The 12,613-nt window shown below is 55.2% G+C and overlaps 1 protein-coding gene across 5 annotated transcripts in view; it reads left to right on the top strand.

The window, feature by feature from the left end:
- LOC119864503 (calcium voltage-gated channel auxiliary subunit beta 4) overlaps positions 1 to 12,613 on the top strand; it is a 221,211-nt gene that overhangs the window by 161,196 nt on the left and 47,402 nt on the right. For 2 of the 5 annotated variants that reach the window (XM_038565202.1, XM_038565203.1), the window contains 2 exons: positions 11,059 to 11,178; positions 12,468 to 12,590. In XM_038565202.1, coding sequence (XP_038421130.1) covers positions 11,059 to 11,178; positions 12,468 to 12,590 — 243 coding nt within the window. Of the gene's footprint in view, positions 1 to 8,222; positions 8,683 to 9,518; positions 10,171 to 11,058; positions 11,179 to 12,467; positions 12,591 to 12,613 lie in introns of those variants that run through there. The other 3 variants (XM_038565207.1, XM_038565204.1, XM_038565201.1) reach the window with 2 other exon arrangements.

Below are 12,613 nucleotides of genomic sequence, written 5' to 3'. Positions count from 1 at the left end.
GCTTCACAAACTTAGGACTTTGGTTGGTAACCAAAGAGAAAATCTCGTATACCAATCTAGCCTGGGCTGGTGCTTTTCCAGGAAATAATCTTTTCCCAAGAAACCACAAATTAGTAAAAGCACTTAACTCTAACTATAGTACGTGGATATGGACATAATAAGTGCCCCATAAATGATAGTGGTTATTGTTGGTTTTGATATTATAATGATTACTAATATTTAATGTCACCTATCAAAATTATCACTTAGGGTTAATGCACTCTTTTTGTTTTATTTTAAGATGTTATTTATTCATGAGAGAGAGAGAGGCAGAGACACAGGCAGAGGGAGAAGCAGGCTCCATGTAGGGAGCCCGATGCGGGATTCGATCCCAGGACCCCGGGGTCACGCTCTGGGTTGAAGGCAGATGCTCAACCGCTGGGCCACCCGGTGCCCCTAATGCACTGTCTCATTCAGGAAGTAGTTGTGAGCTCCTCTGGGGTACAAGGCTTTGTGCTGCTCACTCTGAGGACAACAAAAGCTGATAAGACGTGGTCCCCCGCCCGCGCCCCCCCACCCCGATGAAGTAGATGCTTCCCTCCAGCTTCCGTCCATTACACCTGCAGCTATTCTGGGGGAAGCATTTCTGCTCCCGATGACACACCTGGATTCCTTTAGCTGTCAATACGCGTTCACTCAATGAGAAACTTAATGAATAAAAATATCTCTGGTGAATTAAATGTGATTTTTTAAAAATCAGTTTCTTAGGCTCCAGAAATAATACACAAGTGAGACGTAAGTCCGTTCCATGCTTTCTTCTCTTCTAAGCCCATCTATATCTATATCATCCTTCCCTTTATGTGCCAGAAGGAAAGGTCGTCTTTTTTTTTTTTTTTTAAGATTTTAGTGATTGCCTGTAGCTACTTTTAGAAGAAACATATTCACTATCATTTCTCTACTGTGACTCTCAAAACTGCACCGCAGGAGTAGTGTTTTGTGGGCTACTTTGCCAGCACTCTGGGGCAACACGAGAAGGAAGCGTTTCTCAGTCACTTTTCCAGAAGGGCCATAGAAGTCTGCATTTACAAGAAACTATTAGTCACCTCATCCCAGGACCTGCATCATCCCTGCATCATCAGGATGCAGGTCTGCATCTACCAGCAGCATATCCAGGGTTTCCTGAGCAAATACCCTCATTTCCTTTTTAACATCTCGGCTGAGACTAGATTAATGCCGCCGCGGCTGCTGCCCTTGAATGAAGACCTTGTGCTGTGGCTCCTGCTTCCAGGGGCCGCGAGGGGGGCGGCAGGTGTAGCCGCCGGCACTCACCTGGGTCACACGCACTGGTCAGAGGCTCCTGTGCGCCCCGACCGGGCAGGTTCCGGGTGGCTGCCCAGCGCCCGTGATGCTGCTTGGTGGCCTGTGCCGTAGTAAAGCCAGACGCGGGAGGCCAGCTTCCCAGCAGGTGATCTCTTTCCCTTTCCCCCAAAGGAGAGTGAGCTCTCCAGTCTCACCATGCCCACCTTGACGATAGAGTTTCTTACTGGATGCAACAAAACAAAACAAAACACGAAAAAAAAGAAAAAAAAAAACCACCCTGTGATCGTGACTTCTTCAACTTCTCTTACCCCTCAGGCTCACGCACGGTTTCTGATTTACTGCGAGTTGTGTTCACTGACGTCGCACTTTTTCCACATTTGTACATTAATAGGCACTGATTATCAGTTTTTCCCAGATAGCATCCAGATGAAGTGATCCTTACCTTTTGTTCTTCCCCCGGTACATTAAGTAGAATCATAGGAAACTGCAGTTCTTAGAGTACCCCGGGATGCAAAGAACCCGCCGCCCGTTACCGCCGTCACCGGTGATTAAGCGCAAACCTGCTCTCACCCACATTCACCTCCTTCCCCACTGCCCCCAGTGGCCCTGGCTGATGCGGACTTCCCCTCCATCTCCATCTGGGCCTTTTGGTCACTTCCAAGCCCTTTGGACTTGTGAGGTCAGTTGACATCCTTCTGCTATTGCACGTCCATTAGTGGGTCTTCTTGGCAATTGGAAGGAACGGCAATCTGGAATTGGGCGATTACAGCCGTTGTCCAACTAGTCAACATAACGAGAAGGGCGAGGTTGGTTAAGCTTCTAAATGAAATAAGTTATGTAAAACAGTTATAATAGAACCCATTAGTTTGGATTCCACTAATGAGACGATTCAGACAAAGCTGGCACTTGGTTTTTACAAGAAATAGCCTATAGAAAAGTAGTATAAACACAATTGGAGGAGCTATTGTTTAAATAGGTACTTCTAGGTACTCAAAGGAACCTTAAAATTTCCTATCAAGAACTAAAATGCACGGAAACCCTGTCATTAAAGCGGAAGCTCAAAGAAATCCACGGACCAAAACTTTGATAATCTACACCTACTGTGCGGAGTTAGGAAACGTGCCTTTTGGAAAGCGGCCTGCGGTTCACTTTCCATGATCTCAGCCATTTCTTTACTTGCATCCATCGTTCCAAATTAGTGAAATTTTAGCATGTGGTGGTAAAATATTGTAGAATGTTGTTTTATTTAAGCAACTAAAATGTTTGACTTAAATGTTTGCATCTGATTTTGTAGAGGACATTTTTTTTTAAAGATTTTATTTATTTATTCATGAGAGACACACAGAGAGATAGACACAGGCAGAGGGAGAAGCAGGCTCCCTGTAGGGACCCCGACGTGGGGCTCGATCCCGGGACCCCGAGGTCACGACCTGGGCCGAAGGCGGATGGCCAACTGCTAAGCCCCCCCGGCGTCCCCTGTAGAGGAAATTTTTAAAAAAGGTTCTGCCCACACTCCTGCCCGCTGTGCTCTGCGTCATGCCCTGTGATCGTGGCTGGAGCAAGGTTCTTGCTGCCTGTCTTGAGCTCAGATGCCTCATCTGTAAAATGGAGATAATCATAACCTACTTCACGGGGTTGATGGGATAATCTAAAACCTGTATGTGGACCACTCACATTGGTACCGGGCAGGCCAGGTCTGAGGACCCAGAGAGGGGGGTCCCACAGGACTAGCCAGAAGGGTCCCTGGCTTCGTGTAGGATGGAAAAACAACGTGAGCCGGGAGGAAGTGAAGGCAGAGTTTGTTGAAGGTACATGTAGAGAGAGAAATGCAGACAGAGCCTCCGGGAGACTCGGAAAGAAACGGAGCACGAGTCTCCTCTTTGCTTGCAGTCTGGGTTTTGATGGGCAGTTGAGGCCTGGTGCACATGTCCTCTGAGGCGTCCAGGAGCTGGCCAGAGCAAGGACGGGGCCAGGTGTCCTTCGTAAGTCATTCATTCCCTGGAGCTGGAGTCTTGGCATCAAGGTTTTTGGAGTCAGTGGTCTCGAAGAACGTTTATGATGACCCTGCCTGGTCGCTCCTTCGACGTTACCTGTTGCCCCAGAAGACTCCTAAGATCAATACCTGTTCGTCCCTTGCGAGGAGGCGGTGCTGCTTGCATCGCAAGCAGGTGTAGAGCGAGACAGGGTGCAGGCCCCAGCAAGAACAGAGGCTGGAAGAGGAGCGAAGGGGATAAAAAGGCAAGGGGTCCCTTCAGTTCCATAAAAAAGTAGGGGTTGAGGAAGCATTTATTCTCCTCCCTTTATGGCCTTTTCTGAGCACACTGCTCTGCTGCCCTTGGCTGCTGTTCGAAGCCCCCAGGTGAAGCCTAGATTAATGGCCAGGGTTGACCTCCTGGTCTTCTGTCCAGCGCCCAGCCTCCTAATTACAAGAAACGGCGCAAGGCACCTTAAGGCAAAGTTAAACGTCGTCTCTAAGGTTCGGTTTCAAAAGTTCCCTGCTCAGCCACAGTGCCAGGAATGCACCATCGCACCCAGTAAGCATGAACCCTGGGCAGCTAACCAACCTTCCTGGAACTTAAAATCATGGAGCAAAAAAAAAAAAAAAAAAAAAAAAAAAAGATGTTGACGGGAGCAGGCATGTCTTTCTCTGAAGAAAGCTGAGCTGGCGCTGGGCACCCGTGTCCTCGGAGACAGCGGCTCCCTGCCAGGCTGGGTGGCCGAGCAAAGAGCTCCAGGTATGTCCGGGGACGAGGGCAAAGGAGAAGAAGGTACCTGCAGGAAGGCAGGGCCGGATCGTAGATATTAAGGGTGCCGAGGGGCCTTTGTGCTTAGGGCAACCTTGTGGGTGGTTGCTATTTCCCCATCTGCTGGGGAAATCTGGGGAAATAACCAAGAAAGGCAGAGCAGAAAGGTGCATGGCCCAAGTCATGGCAAGCTCGGTGGGGACACCGAGCCTCAATCTGTTGGGAGCGATACGTTTCTCCGGGCGCTTGATCATCACTTAGTCCAGGTTAGTGCAGCTACTTAAACTCCGCGTTTTCACCAAGGCGGACTTTCACTTGTCTGATCCGGCAGTGAAACCGACGCTTGGAACGTCGGCTCCGGTGCAAGCGTCGGCTCCGGTGCAGCTCGCTGCGGTGGCCCCTCGGCGGGGGGGGGGGGGGGGGGGGGGGGGGGGGGTGGTTGTCTGACTCCGCATTATTATTATTTAAAGTATCATTTTCTGTAATAATAAAATGAATTATTTTATTTATCGTAAAAAGTGAAGGAAAATGAAATTTTAAGCATTTAAAAGTCAAACGAGAAAGGCAGTTCCTCGTGGCCCTCGTCGCTTGGAGGGCTCCATCCCCGGGGGCCGGCGGCGCCGAGCTGGGGGTGCTCCGGGCCCTCGGGTGCACTCGTGCACCGTCTTGCACTCTGGCGTCTTGTTAGTTCAACAGAACGACCCAGAAGGGTTTCACTGCCGTTCTGCGGGGAAAGATCTCAGCAGGTGAGGCGTGTTCCCTCCGCAGCGGCCGCGGGGCCCGCACGTGGCAATAGGTGACCACCCGGCTGAGCCACCCGGCTGAGCCGCCCCGTCTGGCCTGATGCTGGAAGCTCCGGCAGTGGCCGTGAACACATTTTAGTGTCACACGCTCGTCAAGTCTCCCTCCCCTTTACTCTTCCATGACATGACCCTAAAATACGCGCAAAGCACAGTAATAAAACACAAACAGTAGAGTAGAATAATGAGATACAAATACTAAAATCCTTCATAAGAAGGGAAAATGTATTCCAGTGTGGAAAGGACAAGATCCACGAGTGGGCGGGTGCCTGGGTCTCACGGCGCGGGTAGGGGGGGTCCGGGAGGGGCTGCAGGGGGCTCAGGACTCTTCGAAGGTGGCGGAAGGGCTCTTGTATTGGATTGTGGTATAGATCATGTTCTGGAAGCTTATTAAAAATCATTGAGTTAGGGAACGCCTGGGGGGCTCAGCGGTTGAGCACCTGCCTTCGGCCCAGGGCGTGATCCTGGGGTCCCGGGATCGAGTCCCGCATCGGGCTCCCTGCAGGGAGCCTGCTTCTCCCTCTGCCTGTGTCTCTGCCTCTCTCTGTGTCTCTCATGAATAAATAAATAAAATCTTAAAATCATTGAATTGTACATTTTAAATGTATGAATATAAATCATGCCTCAGTAACACTGTTTTTTTTTTTTTTTAAATAATAAATGAACAAAAGAACAAGCTGTAGATCCTGAAACCCCGGGGCAGCCAAAGCTGTACTGCCAACAAGGTGCAGAGCTTGAGTGAGTCGAAGATTAGTTGCTGGCGTTGCCTGCATCTCCCTAATGGTGGCAGAAGGAGGGGCGTTCCCTCTCCACCCAAGCACGGGAGGCGCGCCAGGGTGTGTATCATCATCCCCGTCCGCGGGGGAGGACGTGGACGCTCAGAACGTTGAATCCGTTGCCCAAGATGTGCGGCCGGTAGGACCCGGCAAGGGCGTCAAGTGCAGCCCGTGGGTGCCTCCTCCCCGGCGCCGGGCCCCCTCTCTGGGAATGGGGGGCCCTTCCGTTATTTGACTTGAGGCCACTTTCCTTCCTCCACAACAACAGTAAACTGATGCTCCAGTGTTTCTATCAGTGTTTTGTCTTTGGTGCTCGAGATTCGTGAAAAGGCTTAAATCTGTTTTCAATATTGAAAAAAAGGCAGAGAAAGAGTCTTGAGCCTTATGTTAATGGAAAGATAGGCATTTCTTTCTTTCTTTCTTTCTTTCTTTCTTTCTTTCTTTCTTTCTTTCTTTCTTTCTTCTTTCTTTCTTTCTTTCTTTCTTTCTTTCTTTCTTTCTTTCTTTCTTTCTTCTTTCTTTCTTTTTTTCAAGATTTATTTTAGAGAATGAGCAGGGGAGAAGGGCAACGGCGGGGGCGGGGGTGGAGAGGACCCTCAAGCAGACTCCCTGGTGAGCACAGAGCCGGTGCAGGGCGGGCGCTCAGGACCCCAGGCCGTGACCTGAGCCGACACCCGGACGCAGCCACCCGGGAGCCCGTTTCTTGGGCGTTCGCTACTATGCGTTATGTTACGGCCTCTAAATGGTGTCCATGCATGTCCATGGGCGTGCGCATGTGCACGTGTCCACCTACAGCAGCATCTTGAAGGAGAGACCTGCTTCCGTTCGCTCCTGGGGTCGTTGGCTCGTTGGCGCCCCAAGCTCTGGTTTGTCCCGGGTCTGCGTGGGAACCCCTGGGCTGGCTTCTCTGTGCCTTTCGCGCAGGCTCGGCTCCCCCGGTGGGCCGGCTAGCCCACGCTTTGCCAACTTTTATGAAGGGGAATTCTGGAAAACGGAAAGCTAACGGGGCCGCGTCTTCCAGCTTTGCCCCTGCCAGTGACCTTTACGTGTGCACCTACGTCCTCGTGGTGTCCTCAGTGTCGCCGTCTTGCCAGTTCCCTGCGCCTGATCAGGAATGTGTAACCAGCTCCCGCCACAGCCCTTGGTTGTACCGAGCCCGCGGCAGCCCCTCCCCTTCCAGAGCCTTCCTTGGTCTGGCCCCGGCGGTCGTCTCCTCCACCGCTCTGTGGCTCTTGTGGTCCTTCTCTCTGAGCCTTGGTACATAACCCAGGGGCTTCCTGTTTTCTTCTCCATCTTTCTCCTGGGCTATATCTGGCCCCTCTTTCACGCAGTTGAAACAAAACCAAACAAATAAATAAAAACAAGAAACCACTGCTGTGCCAAGCCAGCGGAACTCGTCCACGGGCCGAATTTGGGCTCTTGATGGTGAACCTCTGTTTTCCCTAGGACCCTGAGGCTCAGCAGCGGTGACTTCCCTATTCAAAGAAAGGTAGATGGCATTGAAAAAAGAAGGAGGAGGGGGGGGAGGAGAAGAGGGAGGAGGAGGATGGGGAGAGGGAGGAAGGGGAGGGGGAGGGGGATGGGAGGGGGGAGGAGGAGGGAGACAAGGAGAGGAGGAGGAGGGGGAGGAGGAGGAGGGGAGAAGGAGGAGGGGGAGCAGGAGGAGAAGGGGAAAGGGGATGGGAGGAGGGAGAGGGGGACAGGGGGGAGGAGGGGGAGGAGGCGGAGGGGGAGGAGGGAGAGGAGGAGGAGGTGGAGGAGGAGGGGGGAGGGGGAGAAGGAAGAGGGGGAGGAGGGAGAGGAGGAGGAGGCGGAGGAGGAGGGGGGAGGGGGATGGGAGGGGGGAGGAGGAGAGGGAGGAGGGGGAGGGGGACAGGGGGAGGAGGAGGAGGAGGCGGAGGAGGATGGGGAGGAGGAGGAGGCAGAGGAGAAGGAGGAGGGGGAGAAGGAAGAGGGGGAGAAGGGGGAGGAGGGGGAGAAGGAGGAGGGGGAGGGGGACAGGGGAGAGGAGGAGCAGGAGGGGAGGAGGACGAGGAGGGGGAGGAGGAGGAGGGGGGAAGGGGAGGAGGAAGGGGAAAAGGACGGGGAGGAGGAGAAGGGAGGAGTAGAAGGAGGAGGAGGAGGAGAGGAAGGAGGGAGAGAAGGACTTGGAGGAGAAAGGGAAGGAGGAGGAGGCAGAGAAGGAGGAGGAGGAAGAGGGGGAAGAAGAGGAGGAGGGGGAAGAGGATGGGGAGAGGAGGAGGAGGGGGAGGAGGAGGAGAGGGAGGGGGAGGAGGAGGGGGAGGAGAAGAAGGAGGAAGAGGAGGAAGGGGAAAAGGAGGAGAGGGAGAAGGAGGAGGGGGAGGAGGGGGGTAGGAGGAGGGGGAGGAGGAGGAGGAGAGGGAGGAGAAAAACCAGAGTAAATGTGGAAATGATGTAACGCCGTGATTATGAAAACGAATATCGAACGTCCTGGTGCTTTAGCTTTCCCTCTACCAATATTCTTAGAAACAGGGAAGTAAACAGAAGCTTCTGCTTTCACACATTTGGCAATAGTAGAGCTCATTACGTAATTTTGAAATTTTCACAGTCTTGTTCCCATTTCAAAATCGAGTTCATTTGCAGGAGCCCTTTGAGTCGCCTCCTGCGTGCCCAGAGGTGAGGGGATGCCGGGATGAGGAGTCGTCACGGTGGTTTGGGGGTGAGCCGTGCCCCGAGTCCCCGGCGGCCTGTGGCGGTCGCCCGCTCGCGGCTCCAGCAGGCAGCCTGCCCGCTCCTGGGCTGCGGCCACCGGCCTCCCCAGCACACGGTCTCAGCACGCGGCAGGTGCCTCCTTCCTGACTCCGCGCAGCACGATCCCGAGGCGGCCCAGGCATCGTCACGCAGCCAGTCCAGGAGCTTAAAATGATGGACGGCACGTGCCACCCGTCAGCGGGGCGGCACCTCCAGCTAGCTCCGACCGGCTCTCATATGTAGCATTTTAGAGACACTGTTTTCTTTCTCTCTTACCCTGGATTTTTTGCAGGTCCGCCTAAATTTGGACAAAAGATGTGTTCCAAGAGAACCCATTTAAAGGACTTCAAGGTAGCTTTCTTTTTTTCTAGCAATGAGGGGTCTCCAGAATAGTCGGTCACCCTGTTCCGATCCATCTTGTACATCCAGATTTTCCCCAAGCACTTCTGCACAGAGGAATTTGGTTATGATTTGCTTGACAAATCCATTTACCCTATAAAGGGCACTTTCTTTTCTTTTCCTTTTTTTTAAAATTATTTTATTTATTCATGAGAGACACAGAGAGAGAAGCAGAGACACAGGCAGAGGGAGAAGCAGGCTCCATGCAGGGAGCCCAACACGAGACTCGATCCCAGGCCCCCAGGGTCACGCCCTGAGCTGAAGGCAGATGCTCACCCCCTGAGCCCCCCACGTGCCCCAAAAGCACTGCATCAAGGGCCTGGGTTTGGGCACATTGCAGTTACCACAGGTGTGATCATTTTGCAACTTATAAATGCATCGTCTGGGATCCCTGGGTGGCGCAGCGGTTTAGCACCTGCCTTTGGCCCAGGGCGCGATCCTGGAGACCCGGGATCGAATCCCACATCGGACTCCCGGTGCATGAGGCCTGCTTCTCCCTCTGCCTATGTCTCTGCCTCTGTCTCTCTCTCTCTCTGTGACTATCATAAGTAAATAAAAAAAAAAATTAAAAAAAAAATAAATGCATCGTCTCAGCAAATCATACACCTGGAACTTACATGATGTCCTACGCCAATTACATCACAGTAAAGCATTGGGGGGAAGCATTGGGGTTTTTTGGCAACAAATACGTCAAGAAAAATGGAGACTTTCCGAGATGGGCTATTGTGCACGTATATTATAAATGAGTTGAAAAAATGATTAGCATCTGTTGATTTCTTTTAACCCAGCGTAGGTGTGTCAGGACTAGGAGACGGGGAAGAGAATGGCCGTTTAGTCTGCGCTTGCCACGTGCCGCATCCTGGAGGAGGTGTTGGAGCATGAGAGCAGCTCGGTGGAGGGCTCTGCCCAGTCAGCCCATGGCTTCCGCACTGTTCCAGGGCTTCGGGGGCAAGGCGTCAAGGCAGCGAGCCGTGTGCTGGCCCCGGTGCGGGGGGGTTAGCTGCTCGTCACGTCTTACTCCGTTCGCGTCTTCCAAGTAAGCGGCGTCCGCTTGTGTGCAGGGAGCGGCGGAGCCTGGAGTGGCCAGGGCAGCCCGCGCGGTTTTCCAGAGTGAGTTGCAGAGGCAGGATCCAGAACCAGCCTCTGTCGGGCATTCTGATGAGACCTCTAAGCAGGGGTTGCTGTCCTCGGGCGCCGGGAAAATCTGCGCTAAGCCCGACATTTCCGAGCTTAGGAGAAGCTTGAAAGGATCCGTTTCGGCGGCCACCATGCCTAGGGCGCTTCGGTGTGTGCAGCGGGTAGCAGGTTCTCAGCTACATGGACATCTCCGCTTTCCAGAATCTGTGCGTGTTTCTGGAACCCGCCGGGTACAGCGGGTCTGTCGAGAGCTGTGCCGTGCGAGTGTCATCGTCTGCGCAGACACCAACCTGTAACGGCAGCGTAAGGACGGCAAGGGCGATGTTTCCTTAGCAACCGGGAGGCAAACCTAAAGGATTTTTTTTTTTTTGACTTTTTAAGTAGCTGCTGTAGTTTTCACGTCCTCTTGTGCCGTGAGCAGTGAGTGACGCTGGGCGGCCCCAGCACCTTGGCCACGTCCATGAGGCTGGACGCCGGGGTGGCTCAGGTAGCGTCTCGGGCTGTGTGCTGCCATCGAGGACAGCCTTGTGTTCATCCCGAAGGCTCACGCGTGGTGGCCGCGGGGACCGGGTGTGACTCCCGTGGGACGGTGACTGGAGCTTGCTGTGTTGGGGAGCTGGGAGGGACGGCGGGCGGGACACTCTAAGCAGCTCCACGCCCTGCACGGAGCTCACAACCCTGAGAATATGGCCCGAGTCGAGACCGCGAGTCGGACACGCCGCCTTCCGAGCCCCCCGGGGCCTGAGGTTGTCACAGTGGGTTCGACGGTGTGAACAGCGGCTCGGGGGACGCGATGACGGCCGCAGGGCTCCGCGTTGCGGCGTGGACATCTCGGGTAGAGCCGTCCTCTGTAGCCCAAGCTGTGGGCACAACCGGACGCGTCTCGTGGGCTGAGGGCCTTGTTCCCTCCCGCGTGCGTGAGCAGGAGACCGGGACTACGGCTGGGCGCGCGGGGGGCCCAGAACATCAAGACCTGGGCGCGGGGTCGGCGCCGTGTTCGCTGCCGCTCAGCTCCTGGCCCTTGACCAGTGGCCCGGCCACCTCCCGGGTCCCTGGGAGGCCTGGGGCGTCGGCGTGACCATGCGCCCGCGGCCGCGGTGAGCGTGTGCCCGGAGCCCGACGGCAGGGGCGAGCCGCGCGACGGGGAGGCCGCGGCCCTCGGTGTAAACGGCTCTGGGTGTTCCCTTGCAGGGCTCAGCGGATTCCTACACCAGCAGGCCGTCCGACTCCGATGTGTCTCTGGAAGAGGACCGGGAGGCGATTCGGCAGGAGAGGGAGCAGCAGGCCGCCATCCAGCTGGAGAGAGCCAAGGTGACTGTCCAGCCTCGCTAGCTCCGCAGCGCAGCGCCCGCAGGTGCTGCCCCGGCCCCGCCTGCACCTGCTGGCCAGGCTCGGGCCGAGCGGCTGGGCCCCCACCGAGGCCCGGGCCCCGCACCTGTGTCCCCCGGCACCGCTGCCCGCTGCACCCCCCCCCCCGTGGGTGCAGAGCTTGTCCGTGGGCAGCCACGGCCCCGAGGCCTCGCCTGTGCAGAGGGCACGGCCCCCGCATCTCTGTGCCCACGGGAGGCAACGGGGCAAGCTGCCGCTCTGGATCTGAGAGGAGTCACCCGGGATCCCCGTTCTGTGCCTTCCAAGCGGGTTTTTTTTTTGTTTTTGTTTTTAGCCTGGACTCCCTCTGTCTGATGTCATTTTGCATCAGATTTTATGCAAAACGAGACTGAGGCTGTGGCCCGCCGGTCTCCCTTGCCCCCGGTGACACGCGTCCAGGGCGCACTGATGCAGCCTGACCTCCGGAGGAAAAACGGAGGCTCAAATAATACGAATCCCTTCCTTTCTTCTGTTTTTACAGTAAAGGCTCTCTGAGAGCTGTGGGAGGAGGGCGACGCTGTCCGGGGCGTCTGCCGGGGCCCGTCTGTCCACTGGCTTGGCTGGAGGGGTGCGGGGCCGGCCGGGCAGGGGCCCGGGATCCCAGGAACCTGCGCCCTCCCTCGTGGCCACGGCTTGGGTCCGCTTCCTCGCAGGCCGTCTAGTGGCTTTTGCAGGGACCCGCAGCCGAGGGGCCGCGTCCGCCGGGAGCCTCTGCGGGGGGACTTGGCCTAGGAGGCATCAGAACCAGCTCCCGCTGGCTTGGAGGGGACGCCGGGCCTTCTGTCTACCCCTGACTGGCCTTCCTCTTTCCGGGCAGGACAAGGCGATCACTCCACTAAGGGGGATTCCACAGGGGTTTTCAGACCTGAGGCTACTTCAAAAAATTTTTTAAAAAATTGATTTTACTCCCACCTCCTTTTAATTTAAGGCCTAGCCCACATTTCCTGTGTCCCAAGGGGCATCTATCACCCTTTAAAGTGACAAAAATCAGTTTTAGGAGTGGAGGGCCAAGAAGAGAGCCTCCCCACCCCCCTGTCCTCCCATCGCCCCCCAGGATGTTAGGGCAGGTCCTCGGTGGGGGGCGCCTGGCGGGTAGCGCAGGACGGGGAAGGCGGTCGGGCTGATGGCGAGGAATCCCTTTTCGAGTCCTCGCGGGGGATTTGTCCAGGCTGCCAGGGACGTGGAGTGGCTCCCCTTCCTGCCCCGTCCTCACGCCCTGCTTCTGTCCCCAGTCCAAGCCCGTGGCATTCGCTGTGAAGACGAACGTGAGCTACTGCGGCGCGTTGGATGAGGATGTGCCCGTCCCGAGCACAGCCATTTCCTTTGATGCCAAGGACTTTCTCCACATTAAAGAGGTAAACGTAGGACTCTGTGCGTC

The sequence above is a fragment of the Canis lupus genome, chromosome 19 (genome assembly GCF_011100685.1).
Source record: "Canis lupus familiaris isolate Mischka breed German Shepherd chromosome 19, alternate assembly UU_Cfam_GSD_1.0, whole genome shotgun sequence".
NCBI lineage: Eukaryota > Metazoa > Chordata > Mammalia > Carnivora > Canidae > Canis > Canis lupus.
The sequence above is the reverse complement of the archived record's forward strand: the minus strand, read 5'-3'. Positions and strand labels throughout refer to the sequence as shown.